This window comes from Uloborus diversus, chromosome 8 (genome assembly GCF_026930045.1).
Source record: "Uloborus diversus isolate 005 chromosome 8, Udiv.v.3.1, whole genome shotgun sequence".
NCBI classification, from domain to species: Eukaryota; Metazoa; Arthropoda; class Arachnida; order Araneae; family Uloboridae; genus Uloborus; species Uloborus diversus.
Window position 1 is genome coordinate 139489381 of NC_072738.1, and position 16349 is coordinate 139505729.

The following is a 16349-nucleotide window of genomic DNA, read 5'->3' on the forward strand; positions in this document are numbered from 1 at the left end:
CCAAGTTCAGACATCCTGTTATTAGAGCCATTTTATACCATTTTTTTTCATCAATAATTTTAAATCTTAGTGAGTAATGTGAATTCAATTCAGAATAAATGTAATTACCAATATTGAAAGATTTTTTTTCCCTTTGTGGGCCAAGTTATTCTGTCCAGGCTTCTTGCAAAGATTCATGGATGACAATTATGGCAGACAGCTGCTCAGTTTGCGGTACGAAAAATTCAAGAATTAAGATGAGATTTTTCCTTTTCTTTCAGCTATTGTATCATTCACACAGTATCAATTTGCCAAAAATTCTCCCCTTAGCTTCCGACCGAGTTGCCATGACCTCTCGTCGGCCCTGGCCGGGCCTCTAATTCCCGACTAGGTTGAGATGTCCTCTCGTTGGTCCTGCTAGAATATCTTGCTTTCAAAGATAAAAGTAGAAAGCGTTTTAATTGTGAGAGGTTCTATAGAGATACAAGGATAGTTTACGGAAGAACTGAATCCTTTGTTTGCGAACAAAATTTTGATGCATGGATACAAAATACAGAATGCACAAATATCGGTGGGGATTATCAATAGTGACTGCGTTCGATGTTCTTTTTAATATGTCATTTTGAAAAATAGCTTGTGAGTTACACATTCTTTTCTATGCAGCTGTAATAATATAATTTGATACAAACGACTTTTTTTTTTGTTGCGGAAGAGTTACAAATCACAATTTTCTCTCAGCAAAATCAGGAATAGAAATCTTTGTTTTCTGCCATCTCGCGGCTTTTACATTAAGCTTGTATAACTGCTTAATTTTTTGTGAAACTGCTGTGAAATTATTGTTTCTTTTCATGGAGAAATATCAGCATTGTCGACAAGAAACTCTCTTGACATGGAAGCTGCTACTTGTGATTTTGTCTTCTCTGTCGGTTTGGTGGCCGTAATGGAATCAAACGATGATTCTCTCTCTACAGATCCCCAGCTGGTTGGCCCTGGCGATCCAACTTTCAACAAGGTAGACTTCGGAGAGGTCGCATCTAGCTTGCTGTGACCCACGCCATAGAAAAAGTACATGGAAAGGCCTAAAGACATAAAAACATTAGTTGAAGAATTTGTTGATAAAGTGACTCAGTATAAATTTCTCAGGATAAACTTTAAACCTTAACCATATATATAACTTCTTCCCGGGCTTGTAGGGTGTAGTCCATCCAAGATGCTATTTATGTCTTCTTCCGAGATCAAACGAATTCAAAGAGAAAATCTACCATAAGGTATGCGCCGATTTCTCCTCCAAATTCATTTGATCTGAAAAGAAGCCTATTAAGAGAAATGTTGCCGCCTGCCTTGTCTAGTGTTCAGAGAAGTCTGACTGACAGGAAGGTCTGGGTTCGAATCCTGCCTCGGGCATGGATGTACTTTCTCTTTCCTGTCCTTTCTTTGTGTGAATGTGTTGTTATGCTGTGTATGGTTGCCTACCCTATAAACGGGTCCTTATGGCATGTGTGTACTGTAGAAGATGAACTTCACACCAAAGTACGGTACAATTGGAAAAGTGGAACAGCGCACCCCAAATTGCCAGCCTGGTTGGCACACGACAACAACAACAAGAGAAACGTCAGACAGGCATCTTCCTGGATGGAATATGGACTACGAGCTCAGAAAGTGACTGTTATTGACCTCTACGATGAATGCCTCAGTTTTAAGCTCTTTTGCTTTCGTTGCCAGAGGGCTTGCGCTGTGAAAAAATTTTGTAAGGTTATCATTGATTATTAATGGGCGGAGCGTTACACAAATTCTGGAGTAAGTCGTGCCAATTTTAAGAAAACTAATTCTTGAAGGAAACATTCACAAAGTTAAGTTCCACCTAGTGACAAAACCTTAGGGCAGGAATTAAAATGGAGGGAGCATTGGCTCGGCAAATGCTGACTCAAAGACACCAAGTCACGTGACTCAACAACGACCAATGGTTGGCAAAATTTGCGTGAAACAAATGAAAGAAATCTGATTTCTTCCAATGCTTTGCTTTAAAATCTATCACTTGACTTGTTGGCTTGGTTTCATGAATGAAAGTCTTCATTCCCTCCATTTTATTTCTTCTCGATGGAAAAAACAACATTAAAAACTGAGGTGGTACAATTCAAAGTGCATGTGCAAAGATTGGAATCTACGCAGCATAGCTCGTAAACTTTTAAAAACGGAACCGACAACAGCCTCGTAGCTGACGGTGAAAAGCTCTTGCCTTGCAAGCTCTCTATACGCAGTTAGATTGAGGGTGTAGGTTCAATTCATCGAGAAGAAATAAAATGGAGGGAGTGAAGACTTTCATTCATGAATCCAAGACCCCAAGTCAAGTGATAGGTTTTAAAGCAAAGCATTGGAAGAAATCAGATGTCTTTCGCTTGTTTCACGTAAAGCGTGCCAACCATTTGTCGCTGTTGAGTCACGTGACTTGGCGTCCTTAGGTCAGCTTTAGCTAAGCCAATGATTGGACTTGCTCCCTCCATTTTAATTTCTGTTCTAAGGTTTAATTCCACCCAGCCACTCTGAGCGTTATTTCCTCACTTCATGCTGTAAAAGTGGTAATTGAAATAAGTTTCGGATTGGTGTAAAGTTAATTGGTGTACATCCATTGGTGGACGAAATTAAGAGATGGAAGGCATTTCACACATTTCTCGGAAAATATCACATAAAACCTGGAGAGTTGGTTCCCATATAATGGCACTATGGCGCTGGTGCCGTTGAGATGAGTTTATGTATATTGTGGGCGTTGCTAAGGCAGCAGGAGGTATAAAAGTCTGCAATCAGCTGTACAGCTCATTCCACTCTACAACACAGTCGCGATTTGTACTGTGTTTCTTGAATAATCTTGTTGTTTTTTTGCTGATTTTAATGGGAAATGAGTGAACATCATCGTTTAGGGGCCGTGGTAGCCCGATCGGTAGAGTGTCGGATTCGGAGCCGGAGGGTCCTGAGTTCGAAACTCGATGGTCGAAGACCCACCGTCGTCATTAAAGGGGACTGGGCGACGTTAAATATGCTCGTGGTCTCAATGTCCTCCAAGTGAAACGATACCTCTTGGGGTGCTAGCACCAGGTAGCTATTAGCTCCTGGTCTAGTTCTAAATTCTCATTAACTGTTCGATCCGGTGATGGTGCTGCCATCTATCGGTATAAAAAATAATGGAGGCAAGGCACTTAGTATGCAGTCCTCGACATAAATACAGTTGTAGTCAGTTGTGACTCGGAATCGAAAAAATCGAAATCATCGTTTAGACGAAGGTATGAGGTGGGAAATTGTGGGTAGACTTGAGGCAGAACAGTCCCAAGCTCAGGTTGCTAGTGAAGTGGGTGTAATTCAAAGCGTTGTTTCGAATTTGTGAAGTCAGTTCAAAAAGAGTCGGACAGTGTTCAGAAGACCAGGACAAGGCCGTCCGAGTTACCATGGAAACAACAAAAATAAAATAAAATGTTTTCATTTCGTTCAGGAACGTAAAAGCAAAATGGTAAGCTCAAAACTGTGTTGTGAATAAGTAAATCAATTATTTTTTGCCGGGAGAATATAGATCGAATATACTTTAGATTTAAAAAATGTTGCTGTGATCAAATTTTCATTTTTACGAATCTACGGCTAAATAATAGAGAGGCAAAATTGCACATCTGAAACAAACCAACTAACATCCCTATAAACTAATAGATACGTCCATTTCCGCCTATAAACTGGATATTAACCTTTCCATGTAATCGATGGTCAGATAATAGGGTCTATCAACCCCTGCTTGAAACCAGGTTGAAACCATTAGACCTGAAATCGACCCATGGCACGTACTGTATGGCAGTCCTAAGGCTTCATGCTAAAAGTAGGGAGTTAGCGGAGGTAAGGTCGAGACAATTGATTAAAAAAATGCACTGTGTAAAATTAACAGATTAAAAAGATGGTATTGCTTGAATATCAATGTCCTTACCGATGGCTACCCAGACGAGTAACCTTAACCATGTTGCAGCTTTCAGATTCACAATGAGCACAGCATTTACGACGATGCTGAGAGCGGGCAAAAATGGCACCAGTGGGACCTGCAACACACGATAAAAACGTTAGACATGTTTTTTAAGGACGAAGTAGCTAAAATGTAGTGAAATGCTCTTGATGCAATAAGCTCATTTTAAATTGCGAACTAGAAATTTTATTTGATTCGTAAATTCGAAGCTTTTCTTTGCTGATTTAATCCTTATATGTTATTTCTGTAGCCTGTTTTTTGTTTCTACGCGAGATCTTCCTCAATTCTTGGTGATTTCTTTGATTTACACCTTATTTTAAAGCTAAGCGTGCAGGCTAATGACAAAACATAGACGCATGATCTTATTTTTTTTCGGCAAAAAGCTTTTTTGCTGTTTTTTATTGCGCATTCCTTCAACGAATGCATTCGAAAAGGAAGGCGCAATTGCTAGGTTTGTTGGAGTGTCGTGCTGTTACTCAGAATGGCGGCAGTTCGAATCCGTGCCAATGAATATCTCTTTAATTCTTCTTTTTTTTCCGTCAGATGCTCACATGGGCACGACTGTATTTACCACAACCTGCTTTTTCACATGCAAAATTACTGCTTTTTCACGAGTCACTCAGCCACACTTTTAATGATATTTATGTTTGCATTGAAAATACGTACAACCAAAAGGTGAGCGATGATCAAATTATCACAACGTTGTATTTAACGAGGTTTCGTTACTGATGTTTTCAAATTACATGTCTTCTCTTGTGCGCATATTTTTTTCCGTTTACTTTTTTCGGTTCTTCTTCATAATGTTCTTTCTTTGAAATTTTTAAAGGGCGAAATGCCTTATGAAACGATTCGAAGCACAGTGCGGAGTTCCGCACGGGTCTACTAGTTTTTTTTTTAATACAATTCAACTATCCAAGTGTAAAATTTGTTACGGAAGGTATTCCCGTCAGAATAATAACACTGTTTCTTCAAAAAATGTCATCTACGGCGAAAATATAATCAAGACTATAATTTACTCTCTAAAGAAATCTCCGTTAAAATTGAGGGAGGGTTGGAAGGAACGGGTCAGCGCTGCATTAATGCTTGGATAGAATGTCAAAAATTATTTCTAGCTTGCTCGGTAGATGTAGGATACAGGAGCAAGAGTGTAAAACTGCTACTAGACAGGCTAGATATAATTTTTAGCATTTTATTTCAGCATAAGTGTAGCGCTGAACCAATACACCCAACTTTCTCCGCCCGGTGTAATAACAGAGCCGGGAGCACCTTTACAAACAGTAAATGGAGAATTTTGTCTTACTTTTTTTTTTTTGAAGGGTACGGAGGAAAACCAAAATAAAGAATAACAGAAACTCCAAATCAATAACGAAAATTAATATTAGACTACCTCATATTAAGATGGATTTCACGGGTCAGAAAATACTTTGTTAACAAATATGAACTGACAGCGGATAGAAATTTTAAATCATTGAGCTTTTTCTCCTTATGTTCCGACTATGAAGTCGCTACCAATCAAACGTATAAAGTCTTTGAATTGTATTTAAAATTTACAAAATAAGATTATAACTCCAACTGTATACAACTAGGAAGTTCCAAATAAATATCAAACGCAGAAAATTTCGTTCTTTCAATTTTTAAGTTTTTACTACCATAATTCTGAAAACGCTAAGTCGGTTTTTATTAATATCTCCGGTAATTAAAGTTCCACAAAAACGAGGCCAAGCTAAGAATACTTTCTGTCAAGTCACCTTTTGAACGAAAAAAGAACTATCAAAAACAGTTCATCTGTTTAGGAATTACGATATCACAAATAGACACACAGATACACTTTAAAAATTTCTTACCCGTTCCTTTTTGTGACGGCGGCTACAAATTGGCTTCTGAAATGATACCTTATGATTTAAATAGGGAATAAAACCTAATTTATACGGTATTTTATTCTTTTAACCAAATATTTGATAATTTTTTGACTAGAAAAGATCCGTTTAAGATCCGTCAGAAAAGTAACGGATACGGATACAGATCTTTATTTTACCTCTGATGTCCTCGGATACGGATATCCGGAGCATCACTAGTATGCTTACGGACCTCTTGCTGGTGTGCTGAAGTCTTTTAGTTACCAGTGTGAAAATATACTGGAGGTCTTCGGCTTTGTTATCGCAATTCTAGACTGACGAGCCCGAAGTAAGAGGGAAAATGCACTACTTGGATGCTGTAATGAACTGTTTGGTATTTCCCTTCAAAAACATCTACTGATCTACCTACACTATTTTGAAATGGGGTTAAGGCTTAATGCAGTGGTTCCCAAGTTTTTCGAGCCTGTCACCCTCCTCTAAAACTGACTGACGCCTATTGCCCCCCCCCCTTTTTCTTCTTTGAAAAAACCTTTAATTGGTGCTAAGCATCGATATTATTGAACATTTAACATTTAATTTGAGCAGTTAACAGCACATTTTTAATTGCGTAATTTAATTTGAAGTACGATGTTTCGAAATTATTTTTTTGAATAAAATCTGAGGGAATTAAAAACACATGCAGTTAAAACTTTTTTTGAAAAAAAGAAACTAAAAGTTTGAAAATTCATAAATTTGAGACAATAAATGATGAAATGTTTCCTTAAAGTCCAACCGAGGTGCGATTAGGAAGCTCTTGAACCTTATTTTACTTCTTTTTAAACTAGTGACTCTTGGTCTGAGCTCTTAACAATGGGGTCGTTCCAAAATTTAAAAAATATTTTTTTTTGAAAGAGCATGCTTAAAAACATAGGATCTGACCATTTTTTAAATAATTTGTTTAAGTTTAATATTTTTTAAAAAATACTTAAATCGGTGCGCTTTCAATGTTTATGCTTCTGTCCGATGACATCACAAATGATGAAATGCCATTCTGTGTTGCCATTCACGGAGCAAAATATTTAATTATCATCTTTACTCACGTGTATTGGCAACGATATGGTTGATAGCAAGCATAGAGCGCAATTTTAATTCGCTTCTTGATTATCATAACGTGAAAACGCGGTAGAAAGATGCGGCAAATTGCATCATTTGTGCCGTCATCAAGACCACGCCTTGTTTTCAAAATCGGACATATTAAAAAATTAATTAAAAAATAACTGTTGGGAAAATAAAAGTATTTTCTGGGTTCATGTTGTTTTTGTTGCTTATTCTATCAATTTCAGTGACAAAAAGTGCTACTTTTGACTGAAGGAAACAACCCCATTGGGTTTCAAATTAGTTTTTAATTTCGATATTTGTTGGTTTTTTTTTTTTTTCCAAATTGAATGGGTGGGTCCCTAGAAGAAGGGAATATGTTACAAATTAAAAATCTTACAGAAAGGACTAAACAAAGAAGCGCACAACTGAAGAATATTAATGAAGATCAAGTGTAACATATGCCGTTCTTCACTATCATTTCGGATAGTTACAGCAACACTTAAGTTTCGATTTGGTAAAAAATTTATTATTTTTTGTCCTATTTCTACAAAAAGAAAGAAAAAAAAAACAATAAAGAAAAATTCGTAACACATGTTCTTATTCTATAGACCCATTCATTTTTTTTTTTTGTCTTTTAAATACTCATCACCCCCTGTGGCCTCTAACAAATTTTCTGTCCCTTGAAAAGCCAAATCCCCTGGTTAAGAATCACGGGTGTACTTGAAAGACTATACTCGGCTACTTCTGACGATTCAAGCAGCGTATTTTCTGAGTCTCAAAAAACTAAATAAGATGTTAATCCGCAGTTTGAAACATATTTCTTAGACTTTTAAGTCAGTTCTGCCATTGATCCTGTGATAACTATTTAGCTGTATGTAATACATAATTGGTTTCTTCTTCGTTTGTACGCTTAAATACAGCGAAAAGGTGCCTTAATTAAGATAGAGCTTCTAATAAACAGGATTCATTAATACATTGTTGTGAATAGACTTAAACACAGATAATGGGGTTGTTTCCTTCAGTCAAAAGTACTACTTTTAGTCACTGAAATTAGTAGAATAAACAAAAAATAATAATAACATGGAGCAGGAATCAACTTTTATTTTCCCAACGCTTAGTTTTTATTTCATTTTTTAAAATGTCTGATTTTGAAAATAAGGCGTGGTCTTTATGACGTCACAAAATGTTTGCCGCATCTGTCTACCGCGATTCGACGTTTTGATAATCAAGAAGCGAATTAAATATCGCGCTCTACGCTTGCTATCAACCATATCATTGCTAGTACATGTGAGTAAAGATGCGAATTAAATACTGCGGTCTGTGCTAATGGCATCAGTGAATGGCATTTTATCATTTGTGATGTCATCGGCAGGAGCGTAAACAATGAAAGCGCACCGATTAAGTTTTTTTTTTTTTTAATATTAAACTTAGTCAAATTATTTTAAAAATTGGTCAGATCATATGTTTTTAAGAATGCTCTTGCAGAAAAAAAAGCTTTTAAAATTTCGGAAACGACCCCATTTTTTGTTCATAATTATCCCCCGTTTAAAATGATTAAAAGACATTTTTGAAGAGCGAAATAACACTGAAATGCGTTTTCCTGCCCTATGAGAATTTAGGCAGGAAAGAGAGTTTTACAGAGATTCTCTCCAGAGGAAATCGCTGCGCCTTAAAAAGCGCTGTGTCATAAATCCCGCTTTCGAGTTTTTTGTTGATTCCTATATATATATATATATATATATATATATATATATATATATATATATATATATATATATATATATATATATATATATATATATATATATATATATATATATATATATATATATATATATATGTGTGTGTGTGTGTGTGTGTGTGCATGCATATATATATATATATATATATATATATATATATATATATATATATATAAACAAATTTATATTTCGGTTCAGCCCCAAAAATCGGCTACGTGCAGAAAATTCCGTGACCAAAAATCTAGTCTTTTATGAAGAAAACTGCCCCTTTGAACTCTCTATTTGAAACTGAAATGTATGAATATTGTGTGGTAGTAGTGTAAAAATAAGTGTTAAAGTTAGCATTAAATAGGCTAAAATTAAAATTTGACAAGTTTCAAATTATAAAACTTCAATGTGACAATGTTTTTTCATCTTCCTGAGCAACCTTTACAGTTGCAGATTGCGGGTTTTCCAAGAGCAACGTCAAAATCTGACCAAACTCCACACACTCCTACACACACACATACACACACTCATGCCTGCACACAGACACAAACACATATGCCTACATACACACACACACACGAACGCCTACACACACAGCACTGCATACACAACACGCACACACATGCATACATACACACACACACGCACCCACACACATGCGCCTACACAAACACAGACACGCATTCATACACACACACGCTCGTGATTGCGAAATACATAATTTGAATTCAAGATGACGAAAATTCAAATTAATATATATATTTTTTTTTTTGAGCAATCACAATTGCTTATTGTTATCACTTGACTGTTTTGAATTCCTATCATTTTATTTTCCCACCGCCACCCTCCGCACCATCACCGTCGACCGGCTCCTCACGATACTGCTCCTATAGCAAAAGCCGTCTCCAGGTTGCGTCAATATCCTACACACACACGGATACATACACAACTGCACACACACACAAACACATACACATAACTACCCACACATTCATGCCTGCACACAGACACAAACACATATGCCTACACACACATACACATACCCCGCCTCCACACACGCAAACACTCATACACACAACTACCCACACACTCATGCCTACACACAGACACAAACACACATGCCTACACACACATACCCCCTTACACACAAACACACACGCCTACATACACACACTCGTGATTGCGAAAAACATAATTTGAATTCAAGATGACAAAATTCAAAATAATTTTTTTTTTATGAAGGTGATTTTTTTGAAACTGAAAGTCCTCCCTCGTTCCGGAAAATGATTTACTTTAATATTAAAATCGCTAAAACATAATCAAAATGAAAGTATTTTAACTGCTCGTAGTTACTCAAAAAGCCTCAATAATAAAAACAAATGCAATAATTTAATTTCTTTACGCTCAAGCGAAAAATGGCAACAGATAATATTATCCAGCAATTTCTTCACGCTAACTAAGTTGCGTGAAAAATGAAATAAAAATGAATTTTCGCTAACTTATAATTGCTTCTAGCTCTTTTTCTAGTCATCGTAGCGAATTCCAATTTTTGAGCCGTAAACGGGGGATAGACGTTTTCAGAAGTACTTTTTACGATCTTTCCAACCATACCAAACTCGAAGCTTTAAAATGTATTTTTCGTGTAGAAAAACCAGTTTAAACAACGAATTAAAACTTAATGCTTCACGCTTCCAACAATGAGTTTCAACAATGGAAAAGAGATAAAATTTAAATTTTTGAGTTTCGCTAACTAAAAAACGCTTCTAACATTTTTTCTAGTGGATTTAGGTTATTGGACCTTGGGCGCCTTGACAATTTTGTCGTTAGGCGTATTTTTTAAAAGCCTTTCCAACCATATTTAATTCGAAAAAATTGGACTATCCGTTCGCGTAAAAAGAGCCATTTAGGACGAAAATGCGTTTTTAATTAATATCTCCGTTAATTAGCGTTCGATTTCAAAAATTTTTGTTGATGACACTAAAACTCGGCAATAGCTACCGAACAAAAAAAGAATGAAGGAAATCGGTTCACAAACAGAGGAGGAATCGGTACCGAAAGGAAACGGCTTGCCTTTTGCCTATTAATATACATATAAAGATTTCTTTCCAGGTGCAGAGATTGAACTGTTTTTCTTTTAGTTATGCATTATTTTGACATGAGTAATTAGTTTTTGATCACAGTTTTCAGTAACTTTTATTTCATTTGGAACTGATACGTCAGCGTTGGCGTGAACTGAATGGCGTAAACGTTTTGCGTTAACGCAAAAATGTACTAATCGGTATCTTAAATTGAAATTGTAGATAAAAATCTTAACGTTTGCCGATTGTGTTAGGGCGCTTGCATCTTTAATTGCTTAGAGAGTTATTGAAATTGACTAAAGAAAATGCACAATACTATCTAAATGAAAAACTCACTATGTAACAAAATATTTACAACTTAGAATAGCAAATTTACAAATCGGACTCCATAAAAACTCATTCTGCCGTGTTCCATCTATTCTATTTATTTTATTTCTCGCGGGCGTTGATCGTCTGCTACGATCAACGCCCGCTGTTGCTACGATACCCACCAGTCACATGGTTTGGTTTATGAGCAGCAAAAGGGTTGCCATAGCTCGGTCTACTCTTATTATTTATTAGTCTACTAGCTGTACCCGACGCGCGCTGCTACGCCAGCGAAAAAATACATCCTTATACTGATTTTCATGACAATCGGTTGAACGGGGCAGAAGTTGCTACTCTGCAGTGCCACCTGGTGGCGAGTGGCTTAAATGAGCATATTATGCACCTTCACCGTGGAAAAATACATATATATAGCAATTTTCATAATAATCGGTCCAGGTATCAAGTGAAGCCGTGACTATACTCAAATTTTGTACTCACGCAGTTTGCAAGATCAATCAATCGCTAAAAATATCAAATAGAAAAAGTTTTAAATCCCCCCGTTGCATGAAAAGCCATAAAACAATAAAGAAAAAATTTATTTGTTCAAACTCAAGAAAAATGGCAGCAGCTAACTTCTTATCAATGAGATCTTTCACGCGAATTAATTTCTGCGGCCGATAATTTTATTCGTATTTATCTAATGGATTGTGACTTCAATTGGAATAAAAAAGGAACTATCGATCGGATTTTTTTCGATAAACATTCCCAGTACCAAAAGTAGCAAACTGTGAAAGTTTCAGCCAAATCTGCCGGGTAGTTTTTGAGTTCATGGATGACATACAGACAAACATTCATTTTTATATATATAGATGATACAAACCTTATAGCGCAGGGGCGCCGTGGATTGCTGATGTATCACAATCAGAAGTAAGCTCATGACGTCACACGTCAGAAATATCAGCAGTATCACGATGGCCCACCAAGAACCTTCTTCCAGGCTGGAGTAGCAGCCCTTGACGAATCCACACACCAGGAAGGTGAAGACTCCGAACAGGAGGACACACAGTGTGACCAGCCGACCGGGAGGGGCGTTCAGGTAGGGCTTCAGCATATGGAATGCTCCGTATAGTTGGCCGGCCGCATCTTCGACTGGGGACTTGTCTATGCTGCCCTCGCCGATGGAAGACAGTTCCTGGCTGCCTAGGGCATTGACAGAAGAAGGTGGTCTGTACCTGTAGGGAGTTTAGACAGTGGATTTGGCATAATGAGTTTCATTGAATGGTAATGTTAAGCAAGTCATGTTTGTATGATTAGAAATGAAAGTAACCCATTTTATTAAGATAAATTAAGCATATAAGAAAGCATTTAATTATCATAATTAAATGCCTTCCATTTAATTATGCATCTAATTAACATAATTAAAATGCCTTCCAAACTGTAGAGTAGAAATATTCTCTTATGTGTTGTGTAAACGATAACATGTCTAAATTTATTAACTGACTAGTGGTACCCGCACGGCTTTGCCCGTAATAGAAAAATTGAAAGATCTTTTGGTTCGCCTGTATATTTACAAATAATGTATGATGAATTTTCTCGCCAATTGGCTTGTACCCATGTTACGGTTCTACGTTATGATAATTTCGTACCTCGCCAATTTGCTTGTGCCCATGTTACGGTTCCATGTTATGATATTTTCGTAATTTACTATTCCATCTTATGAAAATTTTGTTCTTAAAATTCGAATAGAAAAAGAACCACATCGAATTTTCAAAAAATCACTTCAAGGTGCACACACCCACGCTACAAACTAACTTTGTGCCAAATTTCATGAAAATCGGCCGAACGGTCTAGGCGCTATGCGCGTCACAGAGATCCTGACAGACATTCGGACAAACAGAGGGACACCCAGCTTTATTATTAGTAATAAAGAAGATGCTCCTGAAATGAATTTCTCTACGTAAAAGTTGTGAAGCTATTACATATTCATTAGAATTACGGTCGAACGAGCCCGAAGGGACCACGATATTTGCTCGTTACAAACGAGTGCTCGTAAAAAACGGGTTCGTGAAAAAATGCATAGGTATTTTCGTATTTCTGTACAGTACCAAAGAAGTTGGGTTATTCGTTTTGAACAGTCTTATTGTCTCTTTTTTGTTGTTTTCGAGGAACGTGTAGCCCGAAAAACATCGTCATTTGCGTACGTGGCATCAAAATAGCTAGAAGTTTTTCTGCACTTTAGAAACCATTGGATATACCGAGGGCTGTTGGATTATTCTCAGAATTTATAACTTTCGGCTAAATTGAAAATGATTATGGAATTTTCCCAAAAATTGGATAATCCTTTCTGTCGTGGAAATCTGCAGAAATTTTATAAAATGCAAAAATTCCACTCGTTTTAAGCGGGGTTTGCTAGTTAAAAGTGCCCTATGTTCTCACATACTTAACATTGTACCGACCAAATCTGTTTGATTTCCTCACTAAATCCGAGTTCTCGTTAAATCAGGGCTCGCTGTGAGCGAGTTCGACTGTAATAGAGTTACTGACCGGTGAACTACACGAATAGTGTCACAATGGAAAAAAAAAATTATAAGAAATAGGTTACAATCGATAGAGCATATTGAGACATTTTTGATCTAAAAATTATTTGCCTCGTGCCTCCGTTTTCGAGACATAAGGCTGTAAAATGTACCGAAATTTTGAGAATAGCTCCAAATTTCAAGACTTGGAGAGAATTTGAGCGTATCTTGCGATTTCACCGTCTGCATGTGGCAGGACATCCAATTGCAAAGCGTGTGACAGTTGTCTTCCATTTCTCACCGAAACTCGGCAAATTTGGCGATTTTAAAAGTGAGGTCTTAAAGTCTGCCGAAATTTTTTTAAAAGTTTTGGCAGACTTTAAGACCTCATATTTAGGTAACGGGGGCACTAGGGAAAATAATTTATGAGGTCAGAAATATATGTTACTATGCCCTTTTGATTGCTACTTACTTAGATTTTTTTCATTATTACACTATCGTATGCTGCCGTGTGCAGGTAAAGGACAGTAACTGCAATTTTTTCATTTTTCATTTTTTTTTTGCATTTTTGTCATCTATTGTACGTAATCTTTACTGTATAAGCTCGCTTATTCGAATTGAATAAAAGTCTGATTCCATCATCCTTATATATTATTTCTGTAGCCTGTTTTTGGTTTCTACGCCAGATTTTCCTCAATTCTTGATCGATTTCTTTGATTTACGCCTTATTTTAAAGCTTATGGTGCTGGCTACTGACGAAAAATAGACCCACGGTCAAAAAATTGTTTTTTTCAACCGAAAAACCTGTTTTAAAGAACCAGAATGAGGTTTTCGGTTAAACTTATAACTTTAATTTGCGCTATGACCTACAGAGCTGAATAGCTTGATCGGCAGAGCGTTCTCTTCATAACCAGGAGAATGCGTGTTCGGGCCCACGTCCGGACAATCTGCAACAAAAAAATTAGAGAAATATCGCGCATTACATGAACACTTACTTAAGTGAATAACAACTATGAAGAAATAGAATAAATGAGAAGGAAACGCTCCTTGCTGATATGAAAACTTGAAGTGACTTTGTGCTAAATTACTTCTGGAATTGTACGTTTTTTTTTTTTTTTTTTCGTTTTAAGCTTTGGCTCTGGTAAGAAAATTAAAGCATAATGTAAGCGAAAATATAAGTAACAAGTTTAAGATTTCAGACAACAATGGAATTGTTTTTTGTTCATAAAAAATAATAAATCGTATATTGAAGTAAAGATTCTTCTAATGAGTTTTGGACTCTTTGTACAAATAAAAAAAAAAACCTCAATTTGAAGGGTAAACTAATTTTTTTTCTTCTTTTTGTAAAAAACAAATAGCCTAACACATTTCTACTGCATTCGAAAAGCTACGCTTAAAAAAGAGCTTACTTCAAATTATTTTGTATTTAACCGTGCTGTTAAATGAACACGTGCTGCCATCTATGTTATAACTCTTCAAGAAGCCTGCAGAATCAAATTGTAAAAATTTTGCAAAAATTAAAACATTTCTCTTTAATATCTAACCTTATATATTATTCCCCTCTCATATATTATTCCCCTCTTAAAACTTGTCAGGCTGACTAATGACGAAAAATAGACTTACGGTCGAAAAATTAAGTTTTCGGAAACGCGTCTTGCTGTTTCAAAATCTTGATGCAGCTTGAAGTTCTTATGCATATTTTTTTTAAAAGCAAAGTTCTAATACAATTTTCCAATTTTTTACGTCGCTTTTGGCAAAAAATAATAATAATAATAATAATAATAATAATAGCCTGTGCGTGCGTGTGTGTGTGTGTGTGTGTGTGTGTGTGTGTGTGTGTGTTTGTATTTTAATAAAGCTTAAAAGCACTGAACTTTGTTGTTCGGTTAAATTGATAAGTTTTTTACGGTAGAGCGTTCGGCTATAAACTATCTGAACTTCGAGCAAGCTTGGGTTATCAGACAAAATCCGTAATATTAATGTAAATATCAAATTTACATTAATATTACGCATTATATGCACTCATAACATACACACGTAATAAAATAAATGCAGTGAGAATGCTACTTGGTGTTTCGACTCCTTTATGCAGGCTACAGTTATCATTCGGATAAGTTGACTGTTAATCGAAGGGTGATCTTCCTTTTTTTTTTTTTTAAGTTTTAACCCGACCACTCAGCATAATGTAAACATAAAAAAAAATATTAGATTTACTTCAAGGAAATCCTTTTTCTGCAGAAGAACATTTTCATTGTATGCTGAAATGTAGATGTTTCTAATAGCAGTGTTCGACCTTTTGTACAAATGAAAAAATACTACGCCAAATTAAAACTACGAGTTTCACCCAGTAAACCTTTATTTTTTTTTATTCGCGCGAATACGATATAAAACATTAAAATTATTATCAACTTCATTAGCAAGAAATCATTTTCTACTCCTCTGCTTTCTGCTGAAAAAAAAGAAACATTTTGTCTACGTTCGAAAAATTACACTTAAAAAAACGGACTCAATCCAACTGGTTTCGATTTTGAATTTTAAGTGTTCGATTAAAAAAGAAACATGTGCGGGCATTTAAGCCGTAACGGTTAAAGCAACCTTCTTTGTGAAATAGTTCAATATTCAAAGATAAAAACACTTATTTTCAATCTAATTTATTACTTCTCTAGAATGTTTATTTCAATCGATACGTGAGATATTCGTCATTCTTTAATCAAATTCCATGCATTACGAATAATTTTAAATCGTATCATGCTGGTTAATGACAAAATATAGAAGCATGATCTTAGTATTATTATTTTTTCTGGCAAAAAACTTTT

At 35.9% G+C, this 16349-nt stretch overlaps 1 protein-coding gene across 1 annotated transcript in view; it reads right to left on the reverse strand.

The window, feature by feature from the left end:
* Positions 1-451: 451 nt before the first annotated feature.
* The window catches only part of LOC129227578 (cationic amino acid transporter 4-like), a 53171-nt gene continuing 37273 nt past the window's right edge, over positions 452-16349 (reverse strand). The window contains exons 5-7 of the mRNA XM_054862163.1: positions 11898-12249; positions 3938-4046; positions 452-1058 (exon numbers count right to left, since the gene is read on the reverse strand). Coding sequence (XP_054718138.1) covers positions 826-1058; positions 3938-4046; positions 11898-12249 — 694 coding nt within the window. The 3' untranslated portion in view covers positions 452-825. The remainder of the gene's footprint in view (positions 1059-3937; positions 4047-11897; positions 12250-16349) is intronic.